We start from the raw sequence: 25,721 nt of genomic DNA, 5'->3' as shown, positions 1-25,721 counted from the left end.
AAAGAGTCGCCAAAATCTGGTTTACTAATGAAAAGGTGGGTAAATGAAATGAGGCGGGTTTAACCTCAACTAAATCCCACAGTGTGATTACATTCCCCCTGTGGGCTTTTACTGAGAGCACACGAATCGATGAAGTAAAGTAATTTTAGCCTCGAGGACGAAGAAGAAGGAAAAAAAAGAAAGAAAAAAAAACTCGATTTGTCACTGCGGCGGAATCACCCTTTAACACCTCCACCAATAGGATCCTCCCGAGCAGATGTGTTGAAGCATTCAGAACGTTCAGGGACCAATCAGAGCTCAGCATTCTCTGCCTGGCTGCGCTCGTACTCCCCCCCCCCCCTCCTCCTCTCAGCGGTAGATACAGCTCGACTTCTCAGGGAGCAAAGTTACATTGTGAGCAGCGTTGTGTAACACTGTGTCTTCTAAAGACACTCAACAGATAGACCCTCCTCGTGCGCGATGACACGGATGTGGATATAGGAGCTGCTGGTTTCACCTTTTTTTGGATCAAGGTTCGTGTTTTTTTTTCCTCCGGATTTCGTCAGTTTCACAGACGCTGGTGAGTGAACACCATTTTTCACGGTTCTGGTGTATTTACGACGCGCAGTGGCTACCTACGGACAACTTAAATGAGCCTAAGTGTGAGACGGTCACAACGACACGCTGACAGGCGTTTCGTGGCGTGTTGCGCCGGAGCTGTGGGTGGCCGCTGGTCTGTCGCGCGCTGTGTTTGCACTGATAGCAGGTCGTTCACCTGGCGGCTGCCCGCCTCGGGTGCATTCTGTGCAAACAAGACGCATCATCAAGTCAGGGCCAGATGTTTGGTGGATGCTGGGCCTTCAATTTGCAGCCGTTGAGTAATCCTGTTTCTGCACACACTGCGGTGGTAGCTTGACCTGTTTATGATACATCCACCGATATGCACCTGGGTCACCGCATATGTGTATTTGTTTCAGCTGCAGTTGAATATTGTACCTTTTTTTTAGGATATTCAAATTATTTGTGCCACTGAGAGGGTCACTGCAACATTAGGAGAGCAATAATGACATATAAACAGCAATATATGAAGAAAAACATTCAATGAAGGGCATTCAGGGTCCAACAGATCCAACAAGGGACATGCTCCTGACTGCAATGCATTAACCAGAGAAGGGAACATGTATAAGTTGCTTTCTCTCTCTCTCTTAGACTTTCCCTTCAGCAGGAAGTCGGTGTCATTGCTCCCTTCTGTGAGAAAGAAAGAGGCTTTAGGCTGGTCAAAGATGTCCCGTCCCCCCCCCCCCCCCAAATAAAAGGGGGGCAGTAATTCTTGATGATGAAGCAGCTGAATTGAACATGTACCTTTTTTTTTTTTTTTTTAGGATATATTTAATTAATCTCACATTTAGCTGCTGATGGGAAAAGGGGATTGCAGGGTAGAATAAAGAAAAGAGAAATAAATGTATAAAACTACTTAAGAGTCATGTATTCAATGCGGGGCATCCGAGGGAACGGCTCTAAGGAAGCACAGGCTCTTGGCAGAGTTCAGGTTAAATGTCAGAGATGTTCTCTGCGTTCCACTTTCCCATTTGGCAGGAAGTACGTGTTCCCTCCTGTGAAGAGGAGGTGACACGGGCTTTGGCTCTCCTGACAGCCTTCTGCTCAATCTAATCACAGATCACTGCTTTCTGTTTATTATAGACTGAGTTTGTTGGCTTGGTGGCAAACACGTTGACCTTTTCGAGGTCAATTCCCCGATTAATCAGAGTGGCTATCCTCTCCTAGTCTTTGCAGAAACCTCTAGTCTAGACGTGTCGTGCCAGTCTGGTAGTTTTGTCTGTCTGAGATTTCTGCTTCCATAATGAAAATAATTCTTAGCTTTGAGAAAATACCCTTTTTTGTAATCTGGGTCAACTGGCCCTTTAAATCTGTTGAGAGAAAAAAAAGCACCAATGCTCTTCTTAAACCGCTGGCCTAATTCTCTGCAAAACTCCAAGTGGCTTAATCTCTGCATGGAAATGCATTAGAATTACATGTAAAGCTTGTGGATACCGCTGGATTTAGCATGGCTTAAGGCAGCACCTCACTATCCCAGCCAGGCAGTGGTGTCCTCATTTCCAGCTGTGTTTTTGTTTTTGCTGTGATCATCAGAATTAATTTTTACAGGCAAGCTACTCCAGCCCAGCAGAGAGAGAGGAGTTCCCCCACGTGGCATCCAGATGTTCGGCTCCTTGCACGTTCAATCTGAACAAGACAGAAACCAAAATCCCTCAGAGAAAGGCAGACGTATTCCATATTTGCTCAGAGCTTCTGTAGGAAGTAAAACTGCAGTGAGTTTGAGTTCCAAAGCTGCACTGTTGCTTTAAAAGTAATCCAAACACTGCAGTGAAATAGACACATTAGTCAAATCATTAGTTATTGAATGTTCACGCGTGTGTGTTTTAGTTTGTTGTGTGCCAATAAGAGAAATCGGATGCTGCCTTGCGCTGCTGAATCTGCTCGCAGGCCTATTGCAGAAGCGAAATGGGGAAGTTGCAGGTTGACTCGCTTGGTCAATAGTAATACGATCTTCAACAAATTGCCTTGAGTTTCATTGTGGCAGAAACTGTCGGTGAGAATAAAAGCATGAGGAAGCTGTAATTAGTGCATTCAGATACACTGCCCCGAGAGTGTGTCTGCGTTGCATGCCACAGTGAACTTTGATATGGCTTAACGGTCAGTGGCCCTTCCCGGAGGAACGATGCAAAATAGCTGCTTTGAGAACAAAAATTGGATGCGTTTCAGCCCCTCTGCGAGCGAGTACAAGTGTTCTTGGCAAAATAACACAGCAGCCACCACCACCACACCCTGCTGGCTTAGAATAACTCACTCGTGCAGGGCAGTGGCTAGCGTTTGGAGTTTACCCATTGATTGGAAATTTAAAATAAGGGGATTTTTTTGAAAGGAAGTTGTGAAATCGTGCTTGGAAAAGAAACCTCATCCCACACTGCAGTACGATCTTGTAAGCTTTTTTTCTTGTCTTGAAGTGCTCTTCTCGTGTTTTAGGTAGGAACGATGGATAAGAGACGTGGCTGGCAGCGCAGCGCAGCAGGCCTAACGCCTGCTCTCGGACAACAGGGCTGAGGAGCTGCAGAGGTGTGAGGAGTTTCCCCGAGGACACAATCCACCCTCCTGGCCTTCCTCAGCATCCCCTCTGCTGTTTTTCTCGCGCTCATCCTCATCATCGCGGCTAAATCGTCAACTGAGCTTTGCTGACATTAAAGCTGCATTCACAACTGATTCCAGCCCGCCTCCTCAGGTGCCTTTGAACATCTTTTTATGTCCTCCTGAATCTGAAACCATGAGGAACACCAGATCGAGCCTGCTGCTGGGCTGCATGCTCCTCTGCTCTGCCTCCCTGATCTACCTGGGCATGAGCGGGATGGATTGCCCCCCAAAAAGCCATCGGTACCGGTGGATGGAGCTCAACATGGGCTCGGCCAATCAGAGCTCGTCCCTGAACGAACACTTCCCCGAAGACACGCCCCTCATCTTCATCGGAGGCTTCCCCAGGAGCGGCACCACGCTGATGCGCGTCATGCTGGATGCCCACAATGCCGTTCGGTGCGGGGAAGAGACCCGGGTGATCCCCCGCCTCCTGGCCATGCGGGCCACCTGGAGCCGCTCGGTGAAGGAGAGGATACGACTGGACGAGGCCGGCGTCACTGACCAGGTGTTGGACTCGGCTGTGCGAGCGTTCCTCTTAGAGGTGAGCGGCTCGGTGCCTCTGCATCATGTTCGTGTGTCGAAAGAATGTTTCAGCTTTAGGAGGATGTGTTTGCATACACTATTATAAATATTTAAATGTAGATATTAAGCAGAATAGGCTTCATGTTTAACAAGTATTTTCATTATTGATTTATCTGGCGGATATTTTATTGATTAATCGATGAATTATTTAGGCTACAGTATAACTGCCTCCCACAGGTGTGTCTGACCAACAGTCCAAAACCCCAAAATATTTCATTTACTTTCAAATATCACATAAAAACAAAAAAATACCTCACATTTGAGAAGCTCGATCCAGCAAATGTTTGGCATTCTTGCTTAAAAAAGAACTGAAATGAAGAATATAAAAATATACTATACGTTCCATCGACTAACTAACATTTTACTGCTAAACCACGTGTATCCTCATTTTTGCTTAACTGCCTGGAGCCATTTATAGAAAATGTAACAACAAAATTGCTAAATAGATGCAGTTTGGGTAACAACTACTGAATTAGATGATGGAAACTGATGACACATAAACTTGATAGTGATTATTAAAGGAGTCGTTTTCTTGCGGAAAGGTCAATACCACTCTAATGTCCTTCCATTAAATATGAAGCTACACACATGCAGACCCTTATTTTAACACATTATAAGTGTTTAGATTAGGAGATGACGAGCCAGATTATATCTCAGATGGGCGCAGAGCACCAACTGATGTTTTTACACTCTCGCTGTATCTTCATATTTAGTGGACAGATGAGGGAGCGTCTCATCTAACGCTCAGCAAGAAAGCAAATAAACGCATTTGCATGCCAAATTATAGCTTTACACAAGGTCATTTGTGTAAATGTCACACTGTCTCGAGTAATAACAAGTCTGTTTTGGGGTAAAATATTCCTATTTCTCTTTAATAGGATAAAAGTGCCCATCTCCGTTATTGTAAATGACATATATATTTAGCGTGTCAATATGTGTAATCAAATCTTGGTATTCTGAGTATTAAGAAGGAATGGTTTGCATGTAGCAGCGGTGGTACTCCTTGTTGTAACATTCACTCGATGTGTTTCAGGTGATAGTCGGGCACGGGGAGCCTGCACCTCGCCTTTGCAACAAGGACCCGTTCGCCTTGAAGTCTCTCTCGTATCTGTCGCGCATCTTCCCGAAAGGCAAATTTGTGCTCATGCTACGAGACGGACGGGCAACCGTCCACTCCATGATATCACGCAAGGTACGGCTGGGTTTCTTTCTCTCATCTGGGATGCGGGCAGACAAACTTCCTCTTGACAAGTTTCTATTGTTGCCACATTGAGACATTTTCCATTCTGTGTTTTCGCTCTCTGTCGTGAAAGGGGCCTCCTGCCTTTATCTAACCACTCTGCCTCCATTCACAGGTGACCATCTCTGGCTTTGACCTGACCAGCTACAGGGACTGTCTGACCAAGTGGAGCAGCGCGGTGGAGACCATGTTCAGCCAGTGCCAGGCCGCCGGGGAGTCCAGATGTATGCCCGTCCGCTACGAGCAGCTCGTCCTCCACACAGAGGAGGAAATGAGGAAGTTGCTTCACTTCCTGGAGCTGCAGTGGGACCCGTCAGTGCTGCACCACGAAGAGCTGATTGGAAAGGCCGGTGGCGTGTCTCTGTCCAAGTAAGTGTGTGTGAAACGTGTTTGTGTAACGTGTGTGTGTGTGTGCACACCAACTCTAGTGGTATATCTGACGATGCAGATGGTTTCCGTTTCGTGTGCTGAAGTTTTACAGATTATCTTCATCTGTGTGTGTGTTTCGGTTGGCTTCATTATTCCTCCTGTGAATTCCCACTTTACTGGCTTTGAGGTGTATTTCAGGAGTGCAGGTGTCATTTCTTACAGGCGGCTAAAAGGCAGCTGTGATTCTCACATGTGACTCTTCTCTCTCAGTCTATCGGCCAACTCAACACGTTCCTGAGCTGCTGCTCAGCTTTCGCTTACACCCGTGCTGCTTATAATGACAAAATCTTATATAACATAATTTATAAGTTCTCAAGACATCTAGTGATGTATTTCTTTGAATATAAAGATTAAGATTAAACACCTTCCATTGAATTATATTTTGGACAGTACTTTCTTAATATCTTTATTATCTTCTTGCCAATCGTCTTGAGTTATGTGACAGGATGAGGATGAAAGAGATGTGACACAGGTCATTTAAAACTATAGATCGATCAAGAGGAAATGTGTTTTAAGACTACAGGCTTTAACGTTAATTCAGTTATTGACAACTAAATACTCAAAACACCTGCTTGTCTTTGAGGAAACTGTTGTCTGTCGCTTCTAAAGCAGCAACAAACGATTATTTTTAGTGTTGATTTGTCTTCATGTGAGAAGATGGTAAAATATTCTTCAAGACCGACAGCTTGTTTTGTCCAACCAACAATCTGAAACCCTAGAGACGGTCATAGTAGACTAAGATAACTAGACTGAGAAGCCTTTTGATTGATTAATTGATCATCAGAATTGTTTATGATAATATTTTTTGGTTTCACTAATTGATTAATGGACTAAATGTTTCACCACTAGTCTCTTGAGAATTGGATTTCTCTGTCTATGTTGTACCTTCATGAGACTTTATATCATGTATAATTTGCTTGCTATCCATAAAAAACAACAACATTTAAACAGGGGCGTAGCCAGGAATTTAAAATTCATAAATCAACCCCAGTGCTGCTGCATCTGAGCACAAAGCGAGAGGCAGATTTGAAACACGCGCGTCATATATTTGAATCCACTGATCTACCAGGACGCTCGAGTTCAGCCAGAGGTTTCATCTTTAGCAGCCAAACATTTCAAAGTCAAGTAAAGCTTTCAATCAGCAGAGTTAAGTTTTTGTCGCTCCACTTATTTGTCGGGATTGAAATAGAGCAGAAGCTCGGGGGATTCAAACCGCAAAAACCCAAACCTGGCGTGTATTTGAAGGAATAAGTCCACATTCGGAGAGAATTAGCGCCATTATTTTGATTAGTTATGCAACGGTTGGTGCAATATTAGTCACACAAATGTTCTATAACCTCCTCAGAAATGTAAATTCTCATAAAATGTGGCATGTTCTGAATCATGCATACACATTCACTTATTTTAGAGTGGAAACGTTAATGTGTATGGAAGATTTAAAATGCCTGAGTCAAAGTAGATCAAACAAAAATTGTTTTTTAATTTTTTTTAACTGATTTTCACTAAAATGCTTTTCATAGACACAGTAAATACATAACAATAAAATACAGCAGTATAACAATGTGTAGATTTCAGTGAAAATGTTTGATTTGTCTTCATTTTCATAGACTCTTCAGTGGATTATTACAAGGAACATTTTCTCCTCCATATAAACACATGAACTAAACGTGTGTTTGTGTGCAGGGTTGAACGCTCCACAGACCAGGTGATGAAGCCGGTGAACACGGACGCCCTCTCCAAGTGGGTCGGTCACATTCCGTCTGACGTGATAAGCGACATGGCTGAAATCGCCCCCATGCTGGCTCGCCTGGGCTACGACCCCAACGCCAACCCGCCCGACTACACGAGAGCGGAGACCGTGGTGTCTCTGGTCAACGACTTACAGGTGAGGTTAAAAAACTGATCTGAGGAAGAACAGAATCACAGGTCATAGTTAAAAAAAAAAAAATGTTAACAGAAAAGTAACCGGATTAAAATTAAATGATAAATTGTTTAATCTGACTTGTGATAAAAGTCCATCACAAATTTAAGCTATTTTATCTTGATAAATGACTTAAAAATGAATAAACTAAATAATGTTTTGATTAATTATTATTATTATTGAAACGATTTTCACCTGGAGTTGATGTACCACGCACGTTTCCCTGTTTCCAGAGGATTATGTTCACCAGAGTTTACAGTGACAAATGTCTAAATATGAAATTATAATATAATATAAAACTACAGAGTGCATAAAATCAAGAATAACTGAAACTGATTGACCCTAAAGATACTTTAATATTAATATTAACAAGATTGCCAAATATGTGCGGTACTGAAAAGACAGAAGACTGAGCTTTTCTTCAACTTCCACAATATTGTCTTTACTCTTAACAATGTCCACAGGAATCACAAGCAGGCCATGCTGACCAATCACAGCATAGTCCGTAACCCCTTAATAACCAACAGTAGACTCGGCTTAAATCCCTACCCCAAAAAACAACAACATTGCTTCCCACTCACCCCTAGTGGCCTCCAGTCATGCAGATACCTTAAAGGTGCTACAGTATATATGGGATTGGGAGCATTTCGATCGCCTCTCAAAGGCTTTCAACGAGGACACGGCTGAGCCGGCTGCTCGCAGCTAACAGCGCTAAGAGGGCTAACAGCGCTAACAGGGCAAACTACAGCAATGGTGCTGACAGAGTACCGTCGGTCTGGAACAGCGGTATCAGCTGAAACCGCCGTATGAGAGCGGTGCAGAGCATCCGCAGTGAGCTAGCCAGTGGGCGACGATCACATGCGTGATCATGCACTGAAAGCACGCGTGGCCGGCCATGTCAACAAAGCAAGGATAGCTTGAGTTACATCACACAGAACAAGCAACTTCATTCTCTGCTCAGGTTAGCCATAACTCCATTATATCTTTACATAGACAATTGTTGTTTGCTGCTGTATTAATGCTCTGAATCCCGTATATTGCACCTTTTGCACCACAGTTGGAGGATGCAGTTTCGACGTAATTCCTCTTTGTTTTCTCTTTCAGTTTTGATAATTCCAGTCATACTAGAACATTGTGTCTTCTCTTTCCACAGAATGTGAAATCAGCAGAGACTCCACACCCTAGTTAAATGAAAGAGTACATTTTGGCTTCGGTGCTCCACGATTTTGATGCACCTTAAAGACAGACTTCCAGTTCAGCAGTAATTACACCTCACAGGAAACATTTTTCAAGTGTCCCATGTGTATTTTTGGATCGTTTGTAAGACTGATGTGCGGTGTTAGTGTCTGAACGCGGTAGAGAGACTCATCAAGTGGATTGGGTTTTATATCTCATGTGGACTACCTGCTCAAGAAGGTTTCTCCAACATTTCCTCCCAAGGTGAACCGACAGTATTACACTGCACTATGCCGCTTCCTCTCCCCTCGTACCTGGAAGTATTTCTACATGTCTGTAAAGTTGTATGATTCAGCACAAATGTGACTTTAGACTAATCTTTCACTTACTGAGATTTCAGTCAGGGTTCATGAAGCATAATGACTGTATATTTTTGAAGACGTATTTTTATTTTCTTAATAAATTATTTTGGTGTTGACCATTCATTCAGGAATCTAAAGTTGTTTATTCTGAATTGAGGGTTTTTTATTGTTGTATATTGTTGATCATGAATAAAAATAGTCTAAATGTCTCTTTATATATCTAATGTGGTCTATGTATTATGTTCCCTAATTATTCAGTTACCAGCCTTACTCGGTCATACTGCTGTGTGTGCATATTTGACAGACAGCTGAGCCTCGCCTAAGGGTGCAAAACACGTTTTTTGACATAAAGAGTTAGACTTCAGTTTTGATGGTTCAGTAGAAATAATGTCCAAAGTGCCATGTAGTCAATCTTGTTTTGACTTTAATGTGACACATTCTTTGTGAGATGTAGTGGGCTGCTTAGTCATATATAAAAATATTTAAAATCTAATTATAGTTTAAACTATAATAGACAACAAAATGAGCTCCATCTGATGCAAAGTTCAACAATGGACAGAGAGGTAAGTCAGTGCAGCTATACTATACAGACATTCAGGGCCAGCATACATCTGACTGCTGCTGTGATAAACAGTTCCAAATGGAGCTACATGGTCCGCTAAATGTATCAACAGAACAGGTCAAACACACATTTCTAGAACTAAAATAATTCCTGCAGCATCTTTCTAACATTTTTTTCTTTTAAATAGGTCAAATACATTGGAAAAACAAAAGTTATATAATGTATTTTTTCATTGATTGTTAAGCTAAAGTGACCGTTGACCTCTATGTTGCATATTGAGCCACTTGCAGCAGAGCAGGCTGCTGTACCTGCTGGTCTCTGGATGTGAACATGGCATGCACTGTGTTTTGCTCCTCTGTTGGTGGGTGGGGGGCGTGATGACACACCCCTTCTGCTGGGCAGTGTATGGTGAACTCTGGTGGGAGGAGCTTCTGAGCTGCACCTGATCATGTACAGGAGACACCTGGAGAACTGAGAGACACACACACAAACAGAGGAGGTCGAGGCAGCGAAAGGAATAGGATGCAGAATCAGACGTTACATTCAGATGTCCGAGCAAGTAGGTGGGAAATATTTCCTCTATATGTGAGGTGGGATGTAATCACAGAGGATGTTAGTTATTGGTGAAATGAGCCAGCTAAGGCAGGGGTACGATGTGAAAAGAATATATAAACCATGGCTGGATTGCCAACCAGGCAAAGTAGGCAAATTAATTAATTCTAGCCTGGTTTCAGAACCTCTGAATCTCCGCCCACATCTTCAGCAATGCAAATAGGTCTGGCGTTGTGCCCAGTGATGTCTGTTTCCACGGTTTGGAGAAACTATCAACCTATCAGAGCTTTGTGAGCAGAATAAGAGCTGCCTAGCAACACCCATGAAAAATAATGACAGTTATGCCAATAAGTGTCGGTGAGATTTAAGCTTATGAAGGTTGTTGCAAGTCGACTAAAACTATACCTTTTTTTGATCATTGTGAAAGACGCTGCAGCAGCTTTCAGTGACTGAACATTATGCTTGAAGGACACATTTGTCACTTGCTGCTGATTGGTTTAAATTAAAACAAATTTAGTGTGTTCAGTTTATTCAAATGAAAAATAAAATGTTGGTGGATGGAAAGTATTTTTCACAAAACAATCAGCAATAAAGTGCAGGAATACTCCGATTCTGGTGTGTTGGTGTTTATTTATATTAGATTTAAACAAATTTAAAAATAGATTGTTCTGTGTTGCAAAATAATACACTATGGTTTCGCAAACCAGCTTTGGTGCAACAGAATTTTATGATGTATCATAAAGTAAAAATAAATGTTTATTGTGTGAACATATCTTTTAATTGGTGATGCCTAACAAATGTTTTGCACCTCTAGTTTTATTTTGTTTGGAGTTTATTAAAATGTCATTTAGAGCACGACAGATGACTTTGTGTCAGATATTTACAGGGAATTGTTGGTACCTGGTTGTTGAGCAGCACATAAATAACAGGGTTGAGGACGGTGCTGGTCTTTGCCAGCAGGGACGGGATTAAACTGGCAGCAGGCGGCACCACGCCGGGCTGTCCAAAGGAGGCGAGCATTGCCACAACACCATATGGCATCCAGCACAATAGGTAGCCTGTCACCATTGAGACCACCATTAGAAGGACGCGGCCTTCCCTCCGCTCAGCTGACGACCGATTGATCCTGGTGACCTGGACGGACAAAAAAACACTAACACCGACACCGGTGGACCTGGTATCATAGTGGGGTCCGTCACTCTGCGGGCTCACCTGTCTTGCCACCGCTCGCACAGCCAGCAGGATCCTCCCGTAGCAGAAGAACATGAGCAGCAGCGGCAGCAGCAGGCAGAAGATGAACAAACAGCTGATGTAGGAGCGAGCTGCGGTCGAGCGCTGGTGCCACTGAACGGAGCAGATGGTGCCGGGACCCTCTGGCCCGTAGCTGCTCCATAACACACAACATATGCTCTGATTTCATGTGCTTCCTGTTTGACATTATTGATTTCTGTGTTAGGATATTTTTATTATCTCTCTGTTTGGGGCTGAAAAATTGAACGGACTTATTTTATTTCATTCTTTTGTTCATGTTAATACTTTTATGTGTTAGATGGGGCTTGGGAAAGGAAGGGAAACACCTCCCCAACATGCTATTTTTTTAAGTCTAACATTCTCTCCACTATAATATTATCCAGTTGGTTGGTTGTCAAAGCAAAGTATTAGTTAAATACCAAAAATTTTGTAAAGCCCTCTCTTAATTCTAAAGTCAATTTGTTTCGTTTGAGACAGGCTTGAGATAACATTCTTCAAATAAACAAATAATCATTTGACTTTCTCATTGTTTAGGGACATTACTGATTATCATTTGACCCGTAAAACAAATAACACATTATTCAGTAAAGTCATATTGTGAAGTTAGGCAGAACATTTGCAGATGACCATAACTTGTGGCTCTCTTAAGTTATTTTCCTTTAAGGCACTAATTTCACTATTCACTTTTTATTCAAGCGACTAAACCAGGACATTCCTCATAGTTTTAGCATCATCAGCCTGAATAAGAGAATGATTGATGTAGTAATGAGGGAAATGATGGGTTAATATTGGGGCAGTACGGACCTGCTCCAGCCCAGCAGCGGTGGCAGAGTCCAGACCAGCGAGTAGAGCCAGGAGGCCGATACAGCGAGCTTGGCCCGGCGGTACTGAGAGGGGTCCGAGTCCAAGTGGGTTCTGCCTAGCACCGCAGAGTACCGCTCCAAGGACAGCAGCGAGAGAGACACCAGAGATACTATACCTGACAGAGAGAGAGACACATTATTCAATATAGGACAACAGATATCAAAGTGAGCCTGATTAATAATGTATCTGCTGCAGTACCAATTTACTTTGAAGATGACAATTTGACATCCAAAACACATGAACAACCTATAAAATTGGATGCATTGTTGTAGATTAAACTACCTGAAGTGTTTGGTTATCTGTAATTAAAATGTCGCTAACAAGTTATTAGTATAATAAAATCTAGTAACATTACCCATATAGTGTCTATTTTTACAGATTTTTTCTTGTTGACATTTCCCATACAATTCATATGCAGACCATATTTCCAGAAAATTCATAAATTTAAAAAAAGAAAAAAAATTCAGATGTTTTTTTTACTACTACTAAGTATCTTTATTTTAAAGTAACTGTACATTATCTCAAGTACCTTACACAATTTTGAGCCATACTACCATTTTCCGATACTGTAGAGGTCTACTTCTTCTCCACTTTTTCATATACAAATATTTTACTACTACTACATTTATCTGAATGCTACTTGGCAGATTCAGTTTACAAAATATAATCAGCAAATACATTATTATGTACTATTGGGCTATAGATTAAAATAAGACCTCATTGAGTAAATTCACAAGCAATCTTGCAGTATATAAAATATTAAAAATTAGCTCCACCTTTACCTGCTGCAACATTAAGGTGATGCATACAATAACTGCATTGTATATAATGCATCAATAATTATAATAGCCTACATTATTCTGAAATGGGCTATTTTGCATAATGAATATAGGCTACTTTTACTTTTGGTATTTTGAAGCCACATTCATTTTTTTTCCAATTTCATCGCGGAGTTTCAAATATTCTCAATAACTCACCGAAAAACGCGTTTGAGAAACCGTACCACCGGCACCCGTAGGACCCGGTCAGCCACCTGCCGCGCACGCTGGCCGCGAAGCTGAGGGGAGTGCCGAAGATGCAGACGAGCATGTCGCTGGCGCTGATGTTGATCAGCAGCACGTTCACCGGAGTCACCAGCCCGGGGAAGCGCGAGAACACCATGAGCACGAGGAAGTTACCGAGGAAGCCCAGGACCAGGATGAGTCCCAGGACAACGGCCGCCGCGGTGTGACCCGCCCGGCCCAGCGCGGCGGCACCGGTATCCGACACGGAGCTGAGCCCGGTGCTGAGGTTGTTGCTGTGCTGCAGGAGGACCACCATGGCAACCTGGTTATCACTCTAGGATGAGTTAAACCAGAGACAGAGGGTGCCCGTCATAAAACAAAGAAAGAAAATTAATGTTGAAATGGTTTGTGAGGATTTATTTTAACCTGCCAATGCAGTGGGGGAGTTTCCACAAAAACACACTTATTCAGCCCACTGAGTACAAATACAGGACTTCAAGATGTTTAAATATGACGTCGGGAGGAGAGATAACAATGCATATGCATGAGTTGCTCCATCTTTGAACACCCTCACTGTGTTCACATATCTTAAAGGTTTTTCGTCCGTATCACTTTTTATTTAAAAGCAGAACAGTTTTTACAGTATAACTAAATCACAAACCCTCAATGAAAAATAAATACTTAAATATGGTGAACACAGTTTTGAGGCAATAAAATATGTAAGATTTTTCTTATTACATTTGTGAAAAATACTCAATTTATTCAAACCCAGAACCTAGACAATTTAAAAACATGAGTCATAACAAGGCCTAAATTACAGTTAATTACAGTTTTAGAAAGTGAAAAACATCTCCAAACCTTCAATAAGATCAAGGACACTCCCACAAAGAAAGAATGAAAGAAACAATCAAACAAAGATGCAGACGGTGACGTTTTCCTGGAGATGACCATCACTCTGACACATGTCTTCATTCTGTTCCGTTATTCTACTTTATTCTAGACCAGATTGGGGACCTAAATAACTGAGCCAACATATCAATAATACAAGTTGACTCAGATGAGCCAAGAACACACACAGGCTGGCAGCATTAACCGATGAGATGCTGAAGAAGAAAACTCTCCTACCATTCATTTACATTTAGAGCAAACTAAGATTCCACAAGTAACTTTTAGAAACGTAACTTTGAATTCTGTAATATTGGCCATTTGACTCTCAAACTTTACGTTGATTAGGTGAGTCGGCTGCTTAATGGCAGAATGAATAAGCAAGATGTGGTCGTTTGTTACGTCTTCCATTGTCCATCTTTGCCAACCTTCAGTGATGCAGGTGTCTGCTTACATGTTACTTGTTACTTTTCACACAATAATGTGTATATAATCTTCATCTGTGCACACACACACACTTTCATTGAAACTCTGGAGCCAGACGAGGGTCACATTTATCACCTTTTCCATTTAATAGCCGAAGCAGGATTCTTCCTCTTGAGACAATGACTGATCCTTTCGTGTTATACACAGCACACAGATTTAACAGATTAGTCAATGTTGCTTATATTGTTCTTTGTTTATTGTTGATAGAGGAAGAAAAGGGAAGCAAACAGCAGCACGTGCAGTCACTTCCAGTGTGGCCTCCCACACATCAACGTAACTATTGTGAAGCTACGTCACCAAACTCATCCACGTGACATGTCTTCCTTCTCATTGTCCAGGTCATCAGTGATTATTAGAATATTATATAACATTAAGGGTTGCACGTTTTAGGTTTGTTCTGCTTTTCTCTGACATTAAGGCCTGTATCAGCCATGTTCATCTTGTCATTTTATGATGTAGGAAACATATTTATGTGCACTAATTAACAATATAAATGGTATATTTTCACTAATAAGGACAAGAATTATACTAAATTTAATGCAATAATTCAAAGAGGGCATTTGTAACATGGGGTCATTTGTAATACTGAAAAAATAAGTCATATTAAACTTTTGTTTTAAAACACCCTTTTTAAATGTAATTATACATTTAAATTTTGTGAAATATGTTCATTTTATAACATAAAATTAAGTCTACACAGATAAACAAGGAGCTTACGATGGGCCATATGGCTCATCACGCAGCCATGGTAACATCTTGTATTCTAGATAGCAACACCAATACTACCATTGGTTGATCATGTTGATTTGTAACCAGTAAGCTAAATAAATAAAATGCATGTAAGTTTAAATGTGCATTCATCTAAACTTTAGACAGCAAAAGAAAAATACTGCACATCCTAAAAGTAACTTTCATACCCTAAATCCAATTTTTTGGGTATAAACTTCTGCCAAGCTGAAATGATTCTCCTCCTTTTCCACAGACACAGAATCCTTTCATCACTCTAGCCTGTTTCTGATTGGAGGAATTGAGTGTGTTACAATTGCCCCCTGTTGCCCCCGGATTATACATTTTCATACATGATTGTAAGATTATTATGGATTCCTGTTTTTAATGGGTGTTTTGATGGTGAGCAACAGGAATTCAATATGCATCTTACATTAATTCATGCATTAAATCATCATGAGCGATGCATTAGTTCAGTATGTTTCGTACTGTCCAGTTTTAAATTAAACAGATATTTTGTATTTTTTGTAACAGACAGCCCCAAACAGTGGTGGAGGAAGTACTTAGATTGTTAACTTTAGTAAAAGTGTACCAAAGTGTAGACATACGCTGTTACTTCAGTCAAAGTAGGTATCAGCATCATACTTAAAGTACCAAAATAGAAAGTATTTGTGATGCAGAATGGCCCATTTTAGAATCATATGTATTATATTGGAGGATTAAAGCTATGGTTATATTAATGTGTATGCGTTGGTTACGTGCAAATGCTGCGTATACTTTTTATGAGCACTAAAAAAAGCAATTATTCAATTAGAAACCAAAACAGACATCTATTTTACTGTATACAATTATTGTGGGTGTGGTGATATGACATGAACTGCCATCACTCTTGAGCAGATTGTGCATTTGAACCAAATGATCTGAATGTGCACACATCTACTTACAGCATCAGGATGAATTCAAATCCATCACTTCACAATTCATCACAGTTCAAAGCTCCAATAATCCCTGACAGGATCTAGATATTGTACATGGCTACTGTGCAACCAGCGTAATTGTGTATGCATAACAGCATATATATGTATTTATAGATCCATGTAATGTAAGCTGTGCAGCCTTAGCAGATAGTGTTTTCCAGTGTGATCATTTCATTCAAATAAATAGAGATTCATAACAACCATTATTTTGAATAAATAATCAAAAGCTATGAAATCTTTACTCGAGATCTGAATGAAATAGCCTACTTTTATCTTTAAGCCCATCCTTCCACTGAAAAGTCAAACTAATGCAAGATCTGTAAGCACACTACGATGCAATACTAAATTTATGTCACTAGAGGGCGGTATTTTCCTGCTGTATGAAATATATGTATTCTCTTTTCATTCCTTTGCCTTGTTTTCATCCGTATTCGTTTTCGCCTATACTCGTTTAAATTACACCCTTTTTTTATTACATATACGGACACATCTAAAATAGACGTTTATCTTATTAGAATAACACATTCATGATCAACCAATTTGGGATTAAAATCAGCAGTTGTTAGTCAAACATGACTTGATATGTCTTTAACAGCCTAGAGGCAGCTCTATATCATTGAGGGAACAATAAGTTTACATTTTATAATTCTAGAATTATACATAATTGGTTTTAAAAGGAAGATAACAATGTGTTTAGACACAGTGACGTGAAACGTGTCATTTTTTAGTCCAGAGGTGTGAAAACTAAGAAATATAATGTATATAATATAAATAAATCAGATTTTAGAGCATCATAAAGATAAACTGTGCTCGTAAGAAGAAGAAGCGTCCTTGAGCAAGGCACGTTCATTGTGCGTCAATTTGATGTGAGTGAACATCGCGGCGCTCCTGTGACGTAGACAGAGTACGACGTTTCCGTAGCAACTGGGGGGCGATCCGTTAACCGCAGCGGCCGCTGTTACTACGGGAAGCTAATAGAGGAGTAACGGGGATTTTGTTGTCGGATAACCGGACACCTCGTCTGTCTTGTGGGGGGGCCTGGAGACACAGGGGCGACGCACCATCGAGGCGGCGAGCCCGCAGTATCCGGACGGAGATGCTGAATATGTGGAAAGTCCGAGAGCTGGTGGACAAAGCGTGAGTACCGACGAGCAGGTGGAGCTGAGTGGCTGCTATGCTAACCCGGCTAACGTTAGCTCGGCAGCATCAGCAACGGATACAGGGCCGTGACGTCACGGCGATAGCCCCTCAGCTGTTAGCTCCGACTAGCTGGCTAGCTGCCAACCTTCAACCTTGTGGCATAAATAGAGACGAGTGCTTTACGGTGACTTCTACCGTCGTGCGTTTTTAATCACTTTTCCATACAGGGGGCGGGGAAAAAAAGGCAATATCACATATTGTTGATTCATTTATTTATGAGCCACAACGAACGCGATGCAGTTAGCTAATTCCGCTAGCATTGAGGAGCCCATGTCTGCTCTGTGTACTGTTTCTGTTGGTGCTGCTGCAGAATCACGCCCTGTGTCCGCCTGGTGATGCCTGCTACCTCCACCGTGCATCCACCTGACATTATATCCCGAGCAGAGAGCTAAGCACTGATGATGGAAGGCTAAGAGGCAAGATAATTGTTTGTGGATGGCACATATCCTGCCAATTAGCGAGCAAACATGTCTCAACGAAGCCCAGCTAAGACAACAAAGCTGGTCGGCTTAAACAGACCATACTGTTGTAGTGTAATGCTGGTGTCCTTCTACGTTGTGTTGTTTATCTGAGCACTAGACTGCGCATGCTTCATTGTGATATATATTGTTGTAAGTATAGTGTGCAGTATATAGTATATAAGTCCACCTGTTTCTGGTAACGGGTCCCTTTATTTAATAACCAAGTAAACTACTGGTGAAGAGGATGGTGTCACTATCCGGAGGACTAGGTCTGTGGTAGATACAATAACATCATTTGTATGTAGCTTGACAAAGGAAGCTGTCCTCATATGTTTCATAGAGCAACAATAACCATGATCAACTGTATTGGCTGAGTATATGTACACATATAAGGAAGTGGACTATGTTGTTGTTGTTGCTCTCAGTCTACGTACACAGAAATAGACTGGACCAAGGTAAAACATAAACATTATATAAATAAAATGACAAATAAAGACTTGTCATTAATGTTGGTTCAGTTCAAACTAATCTCACAAATATACTTTCCATACACATTAGAGTCATAATGTTGACATATTTAAAGGACAACCTTATCTCATAAAAACACTGTTTTTAGACAACTTTTAGATACTTTTAGAACACTGACTCTAATCTCTCACAGTCAGGTTCATGTGATTGACTTCATACCTCAATTTCATCAATACAGCTTTGAGTTGAATCTGCAATAACATTGTGAATCTTTTTCCTAAGCAATAACCCTTGAGCTTCCTTTAAGTAGTTTGTTTGTCTTCTATTTGATTTCTGATCTATGATCTAGTGCTTTGGCCAGTCTTGGACTGATATTGATTATAGTGCAACATATGGCTGGGCGGTAATTCAAAATGATGGAATCTTATCGTGACAAAATCATATATCGAGATATCGTGATACACAATTACGTTGTGTAAATAAATTATAAGCACATACTAACTCAGATTTAGCAGAGAATCTTATCAGATTGCACTAAACTTCTTAATTAAATGAGAAAATACTTTTCATTGCTTTTCATTTGACCAGTATGTCATTCACACGTGAGTATACAAAAATAGGCTTTACCATTTCATTTAGACTATTCATTTATTGAATTATCAGTAAACATTCTTTGTTGTGATGTGGAGATATGAAATGACCTAGATGGTAATGGAAGATTTTGGCCATATTGCCCAGCCCTAGTGCTACAAATCAGTACTACAATTACTTGAAGGTTTCAGCTCCCTTTGGGTTATTAATGTGCACTTGTATTTTGATAAAAACTGTGCAAACTAGGTTAAATGCAGGCTACTGTTAGATAGAGGGTACAGCATGCCAAAAGCATCTTTTAATTTTAGGGATGCTGATGAACTCTTGCATACATATTGTCTAAATCCTAAATTATTTTTCATATCATGTCTTTATTTGCCACGTTTACATCCCTGTCTGTCTGTCTGCTAACAGTTTTTAGACCCTATATTCTCTCCAGTCTCCCGTTGGCTCCGCTCTTTAAAGGACCAATTATATTGCAAATGTGACAAGGAAGAAAGAGTGAATAGACTGAAGAAAGGAGATAAAATGAGTGAAAACACTGTACAGAAGTAGCACAGATGGAGAGTTCAACAGAGCTTTAGATGGAGTAATAAACACCAATCAGCTGTTAGATGTGCCTGGCTGGGCCTGATGAATACACTCTATTATTGATCCACCTTAGCAGAGCTGGCAGCAGTGGCCTTGCTTTTCCTGCAGATTGAGAGTCACGCTATTATGGTGCTCTCACTGTCTGTGTCAGTCTTATCTGCTGACAATAACACCGTCAAAGGGGCAGCTCCTGCACTGAAGGTGCCTCTGATTCTCTTTTGCTGGGAGGATGGCAGAGCTCAGAGGAGAAAGAGACGGAAGAGGAAAGGTGCTGCGGAATGAAAGAGTAATGATGGGAACGTGAGATTGGCAGACACGGGGAGCAGAAATTGAAGGGGAAAAAAGGCCAGTTTAAGAAGGGCAGAGAGAGATGCATTTCACGTTGCAGTGCTTTGGCTGTTTTTTTTGTCAGCTTTAGTGTGTTTGTGCTGCATGAGCGAGGTGTTGCCATGTGTAGCAGTAGGTAGACATCTGTGTTGTGTAGAAGTTAGACATGATAATGACGCTCTGCTAGCCAGAGGGATTGTCTGCCATTTAAGAGTCACCCTCATTGAATGTGTGTGTGTGTGTGTTCTACTGTGTAAATATATCAATGTGTGTGTTTTTGGTGTCTGTGTTTTGGTCTGCCTGACCTCTGGAAATGGGACGAGTGGAATCAGCAGAGAACATTTGCTGACTGACCGAAAGACTGACAGTAAAAAGCTCTGTGTTCACAATATGTGAACAGAATGACAAGAAAACGAAGCCACGTGGTTTCACCTTTTATATAATTGAAATATTGATGGTAATACAGATATTTTATTGGAGTAATCATGAAGGAAATATATGTTTGTGTCAACAGCACTAATGTGGTGATGAACTACTCGGAGATCGAGTCCAAGGTGAGAGAGGCCACCAATGACGACCCCTGGGGACCCTCCGGTCAGCTAATGGGAGAAATAGCCAAGTATGTGTAACACACACAGTTTCAGTATGTGCAGGCAAATACATGCAGGTTATCAGTAAGCTAGCAGGTAAACCATGTTATTATTAGACACACAGTGTTTTATTTAGAAGAAAAAAAAGAGTTCTGTTCAGAAGACACGTGAGACTCCGGTCACTTGGATTACCTATATGGGTTTTCCCAGCACAATAACATGTTTTACTTACTTACTACATGTTTGTGTGTGTAGATCTACCTTTATGTACGAGCAGTTCCCAGAGGTGATGAACATGCTGTGGACCAGGATGCTTAAGGATAACAAGAAAAACTGGAGACGAGTCTACAAGGTAAGGTTACACTCTGGTTTATTCGGTTGATTCCCAGGTATGTTGTATATGTGTCATGTTCTGCAGTGCAGCTCAGTTCTGTATCGTTCTATCAGGATTCAGGAAAGCTGAGTCTCAGGGCGTTTTTGTTCCTGCAGTCAGACACCCACATGGGTTCCACTGTTTACACAAGTGACTGGATCAACACTTTTTAGGTTCATTGATTCTCTGGTTTTCTTTCTTTTTATCTTAGATACAATAATGTATGCATGTATGCAATGTATGTATGAATCCTGTATATATATATAGCGCAAAGATCAGAGCAGTGCATATCAACTGCATTCTTCAATCCTGCCCACATACTCATGAGACTTATATGCAAAGATGATAAATTATGCAAGAGCCTAGGAAGAATGAATTTGTTTGGATTTTTTAGAGCACAATTAAGATGCGTTTAAGAGTAGGGGCAGTTGAGTAAAGATTATTGCTCACTGAGTGGTTCTGGTTACATCCCCTGCGTGGTCTCTTATCACGTCTCTTACTGTCTCTCTCTATCATCCTCTTCCAGGCTTTGCTGCTGCTGGCCTATCTGATCAGGAACGGGTCTGAAAGAGTCGTCACCAGTGCCAGAGAACACATCTACGACCTGCGGTCTCTAGAGAACTACCACTTGATTGGTGAGTCTCTTCAAACTAAATTAGCTTCTTCTTTACGTTTATGAATATTGAGAATGAATACAGTGTGCACGGTGAAACTTCCATTTGATTTTGGTCATTCTTGCATACAAAAATACATTTTGACCCGGTGATGGTTCTAGAGGAAAGTAACCAAAAACATTATGATTGATCCTCTCTAGATATTTAATATCTCTGCAAATGTCATGAATTATCTGACGTTTCATTTTAAAGACACCTTGCCTTTACACAGTGGGTAACACGAGATGAAAAGTCACTATCTACAACAAATGTCAAAAAGTCTGGTCAGTCGTCATCCTGTTTTACTTTTCTGTGTGTGTGTGTGTGTGTGTGTGTGTGTGTGTGTGTGTGTGTGTGTGTGTGTGTGTGTGTGTGTGTGTGTGTGTGTGTGTGTGTGTGTGTGTGTGTGTGTGTGTGTGTGTGTGTGTGTGTGTCTATGTGTGTGTGTCCAGATGAGAATGGTAAGGATCAGGGCATCAATGTGCGTCAGAAGGTGAAGGAGATGGTCGAGTTCATCCAGGACGATGACAAACTGAGAGAGGAGAGGAAGAAAGCCAAAAAGAACAAAGATAAATACATTGGAGTCTCCTCTGACAGTATAGGAGGAAGTGAAGGAGGAGGAAGTGGAGGAGGAGGAATTGGAGGAGGAAGTGGAGGAAGTGGAGGAGGAGGAGGAGGAGGAGGAGGAGGCGTTAAGACCTGTAAGTAATTCACTACATCTCCTTTGACAGCTGTCAGATGTGGATTAAAATGCTAATAATAACTTCCCCTATTCAAACCCAGAGGACTTAAAATGAATTAGACGAAGGATAACATGTAAAGCAAGCGTGAGACTTTTTGAATCAAACTTGAATTTCCCGTAATAACGAGGAATTTGTAATATTGGTTTGTCAAAAAAAATGGCACCCATCACAAGAGCCCAACAAATGTCTTGAAGTATATGAAACACAGAACAGCATCCTAACTTTGGATGTTGGTGTGTGAGGATATTATTTAAATTGATCATTTGAAAGATTTATCAATCAAAAGTGCAAAACATTTTCCAGGTCCAACTTCTACAATGTGTTGATGTGTGTTAGGAGTGACATTTTACAGACCAAACAATCAATCAAAAATGATCAAAATGATAATTATTTAGCGGCAGCTCTAATGTTATTGTTGGTTTTAGTGTCTTATATTTGTTATAGATCGGCATTTTTACACAACATTGTTCAGCGGGAATGAAGAGCTTGATATGACTAGTATGATTTGGTGGATGCTTGTGAAGCTGCTCATGTTCAAAAGTCTTCTCTCTCTCTCTCTCTCTCTCTCTCTCTCTGTCCTTTTCTTTGTTCTTCCTTCCAGCAAATGAGTTGGATCGCAGTAAGTGGGATGAAGACTGGGATAAGAGCAGAGGAGCTTTCCCCTTTAGCGAGAAGCTCGGAGAGATCAGTGACAAGATCGGCAGCACCATCGACGACACACTCAACAAGTTCAGAAAGAAGGAACGAGACGACTCGCCCGACAGAATCAGGTAAACGTACCAAGTCCTCCTGCATAGCTATACACATTACATTCTACTGTCTTGGGTTATCCATCACATAAACACACACAGACGTACAATAACTGCAAAGCAACAAAACGCTGCTTCTTCTAGTGACAACGAGGAGGACAGAGCGTCGAGAAACGGCAGGCAGGAAACCCTTGAGTTCAAAGATGAGGAGGAAACTGTCACAACAAAGAGCATCCAAATCACACAAGCAACAGAAACCACCACCACCACCACGCGGAAACGCAGCGGAGCAACGAGCAGCAAGGCTTTGGACCTCGGTGCTGCAGCCCACTACACTGGAGACAAGAGCCCAGAGGTGAAGGTACGCACACTCTCGCTTTTCCAAATGTGGGATACATTGTCAAGAGTACACATTTAATCACCTTGTCTTTTTATTTCTGTCTTTAGTCATCAGTCAGGCAGTCTTCCAGTAGCGGTCTAGCTGACCTGCTAGTGATTGACCCTTTATCCAATCAGAGCACTGCAACAGGTACTTAAAAAAACTTTTACACAAACAAAGATATGGAAGAAATGTGGGTGTTGTTGTGTCACTCTTACATGTGTACATATGTGTGTGTCCTTCCATCCAGGTGGCAGTTCAGACCTCATTGGTGGCTTTGCTGACTTCTCCTCTCCTGCAGCCTCTGCCAGCCTCCCAACCTCCACTGGTAAACTTGTTCTTGCCTCTCTCTTAAGAGTGAAAGTCCACCGTGAAAAAAGCCATTTAGTACATACTTTTAAAATGTATTTAGCTTTTTTCTAAACACATCACAACTCTCTTGTGGCCAGCTGCTGTACCACCCAATGGAAAAGGAGAATTTGGGGACTGGAACGCTTTCTCGGCCAATACACCAGTTTCGTCTTGCTCTGGTTCCTCCCAGCCCGTCACTGACCTGTTTGGCAGCGTCCAGTCCACCGCAGCCCCGGCCTCTAATACTGCCCCACCTTCTACCGAGCTCTTTGACCTGATGGGCGGAGTCAACCATCAACTAACCAATCCACATACAACACTGAGTGCCTCTCAGAGCATGACTTTCTCTCTGGGAGGTGCAACGCCAGGATCAATGCCAACCATGCCCCTTTCTCGCTCTCAACAGGTAGGTACGGTATATTTCACAGGGAGGACTAGTTTGTCTCAAACTGTATGGAAATCAAAAAATGTTGAAGATAGTGAATTCCACTGAAAGAATAACCCAGATGCTTCCAGTGTGTATTAAATGGTCCAGTTAATAGTGGTGCAGGTCTGGTGGGTGGGAGGGCTAATTAGGTACATGAGGTTAGATGAGATACAATGTGTTTGTTTATTGTGAAAATCTGCAATAAAGAGACCTGGATCAAAATAACAATGTGAAAGGTAATGACACAAACGTTCAGCAATGCTGCAAACATAATTAAAGATTTATGTCAGTGCGCCCTTAATGAACGCTTTTTATTCAAATTTTCAATAAACATTAAGGGTTAGAAATTAGTTTGAAGCTGTTAATTGCTTTCAGTTTTTGATTTTGGTTTCTTAACGGTGTTTGTTTTTCTTGTACGTGTCAGGAAAAACTATTTTGTGTAAAATGTTTGTAATTCATTTTAGAGCTTGGGAGGCATGACATCTCAGCAGCCCATAGGACAACAGCAGAAGGTTGGTGTTGGAAGTCCAGGATCATTAGGGTCAACCTGGTCTGACCCCTCCGTCAACATCAGTCTGGACTTCCTATCAGCAGGCCTCAACCCCACGAAGACACCGCCCACACTCAACAATATCATCCAGCAACAAGGTATTATGTTCAATATTGTGATTCATTTTCTATATATCTATACACACATATATAGTTAACATTTTAGACTGGTCAGTGTAACTATCTGAACAAACAGAGTGGATTAACTCCTCCCTCTCCATATGTGTCTGCGCAGGAGTACCTCCGGTTAGCCTGTTGACCCAGAGCTTCGGAGGACTGAACCTCAGCTCCCCGCCCCACGTTAGACCCAGCAGACCACCAGCCAATCCCATGATGGCATCAATGGCATCGAGTATGCCCCCTTCAATGACCACGGGGACCATGGGGATGGGGGGAATTCCTGTAAACCAAGGCATGATGGGAATGAACATGAGCATGAATATGGGCATGGCCACTCCAGTGATTATGGCTGGCATGGGAGTGCCAGGAGTGGGGATGGGCCTAGCACACTCCATCACCCCAGCCGTGGTGCCACCCAAACAGGATGCCTTCGCTAACTTTGGCAGCTTTGGGAAATGAAGGAGTGCAAATGTGTGTGAGTGTGAGTGTGCATGTCTGAGATTTTGAGAGTGTGAACCAGAGGACTGCTGTACTTGAAGACAACCTTGCATGTTTCTCTCTCTGCTTCTGCTGTCTTCGGTGAGCTGGCGCCACTGATCCTTCACCATGCCAGTCTGTCGACATGATGTTGGAGGTTGGGGGTAGTGCCCACTGCTGCCCTTCACCCATTTGATGTGTGGAATGATGTCACACAGAGGACGCCTGAAGAGCAGGGAAGGTGTCAACCCACAGCCGCGAGTCATTACTTTCCTGTGGGGGAAAAGCTCCTCTTTGCTTTTTTGTAAATGTACAGAGAATCAATCAGTAGGATTAACTCCAATAAAAATGGCATTGCTGCCTTCATTTTGCATTTTAGCCTGAGGTATTACAATAAAATGAATAATTTCAACCAAACTTTATCGTACAATTTAAACCATTTTAATTAAACACAGCAACCAAAATCTTG

The 25,721-nt window shown here is 41.6% G+C and overlaps 3 protein-coding genes across 3 annotated transcripts; 2 read left to right on the top strand and 1 right to left on the bottom strand.

The window, feature by feature from the left end:
- Positions 1-396: 396 nt before the first annotated feature.
- Positions 397-9,106, top strand: LOC306704697 (protein-tyrosine sulfotransferase 1-like). The gene is made up of 6 exons (XM_079171187.1): positions 397-559; positions 3,025-3,727; positions 4,802-4,960; positions 5,124-5,377; positions 7,121-7,322; positions 8,512-9,106. Exons 2-6 carry the CDS (start codon positions 3,320-3,322, stop codon positions 8,545-8,547), a joined length of 1,059 nt encoding a protein of 352 aa, XP_079027313.1. The 5' UTR covers positions 397-559; positions 3,025-3,319; the 3' UTR covers positions 8,548-9,106.
- A 615-nt stretch (positions 9,107-9,721) lies between these two features.
- LOC306705603 (pinopsin-like) lies at positions 9,722-13,454 on the bottom strand (the record flags this gene model as incomplete). The annotated part of the gene is given in 6 exon segments (XM_079172399.1): positions 9,722-9,839; positions 9,841-9,929; positions 10,911-11,144; positions 11,223-11,394; positions 12,066-12,240; positions 13,103-13,454. Coding segments are annotated over 6 exon segments (1,131 nt in total). The 5' UTR covers positions 13,446-13,454.
- Positions 13,455-17,299: 3,845 nt separating this feature from the next.
- Positions 17,300-25,449, top strand: LOC306704633 (clathrin interactor 1-like; the record flags this gene model as incomplete). Its single annotated transcript, XM_079171062.1, has 12 exons — positions 17,300-17,340; positions 20,356-20,460; positions 20,687-20,783; positions 21,331-21,439; positions 21,910-22,158; positions 22,802-22,970; positions 23,094-23,310; positions 23,397-23,478; positions 23,579-23,656; positions 23,778-24,085; positions 24,571-24,754; positions 24,891-25,449. 12 exons carry the CDS (start codon positions 17,300-17,302, stop codon positions 25,232-25,234), a joined length of 1,983 nt encoding a protein of 660 aa, XP_079027188.1. The 3' UTR covers positions 25,235-25,449.
- Positions 25,450-25,721: the final 272 nt, after the last annotated feature.

Source organism: Pholis gunnellus (assembly GCF_910591455.1).
Source record: "Pholis gunnellus genome assembly, chromosome: 13".
NCBI lineage: Eukaryota > Metazoa > Chordata > Actinopteri > Perciformes > Pholidae > Pholis > Pholis gunnellus.
The sequence above is the reverse complement of the archived record's forward strand: the minus strand, read 5'-3'. Positions and strand labels throughout refer to the sequence as shown.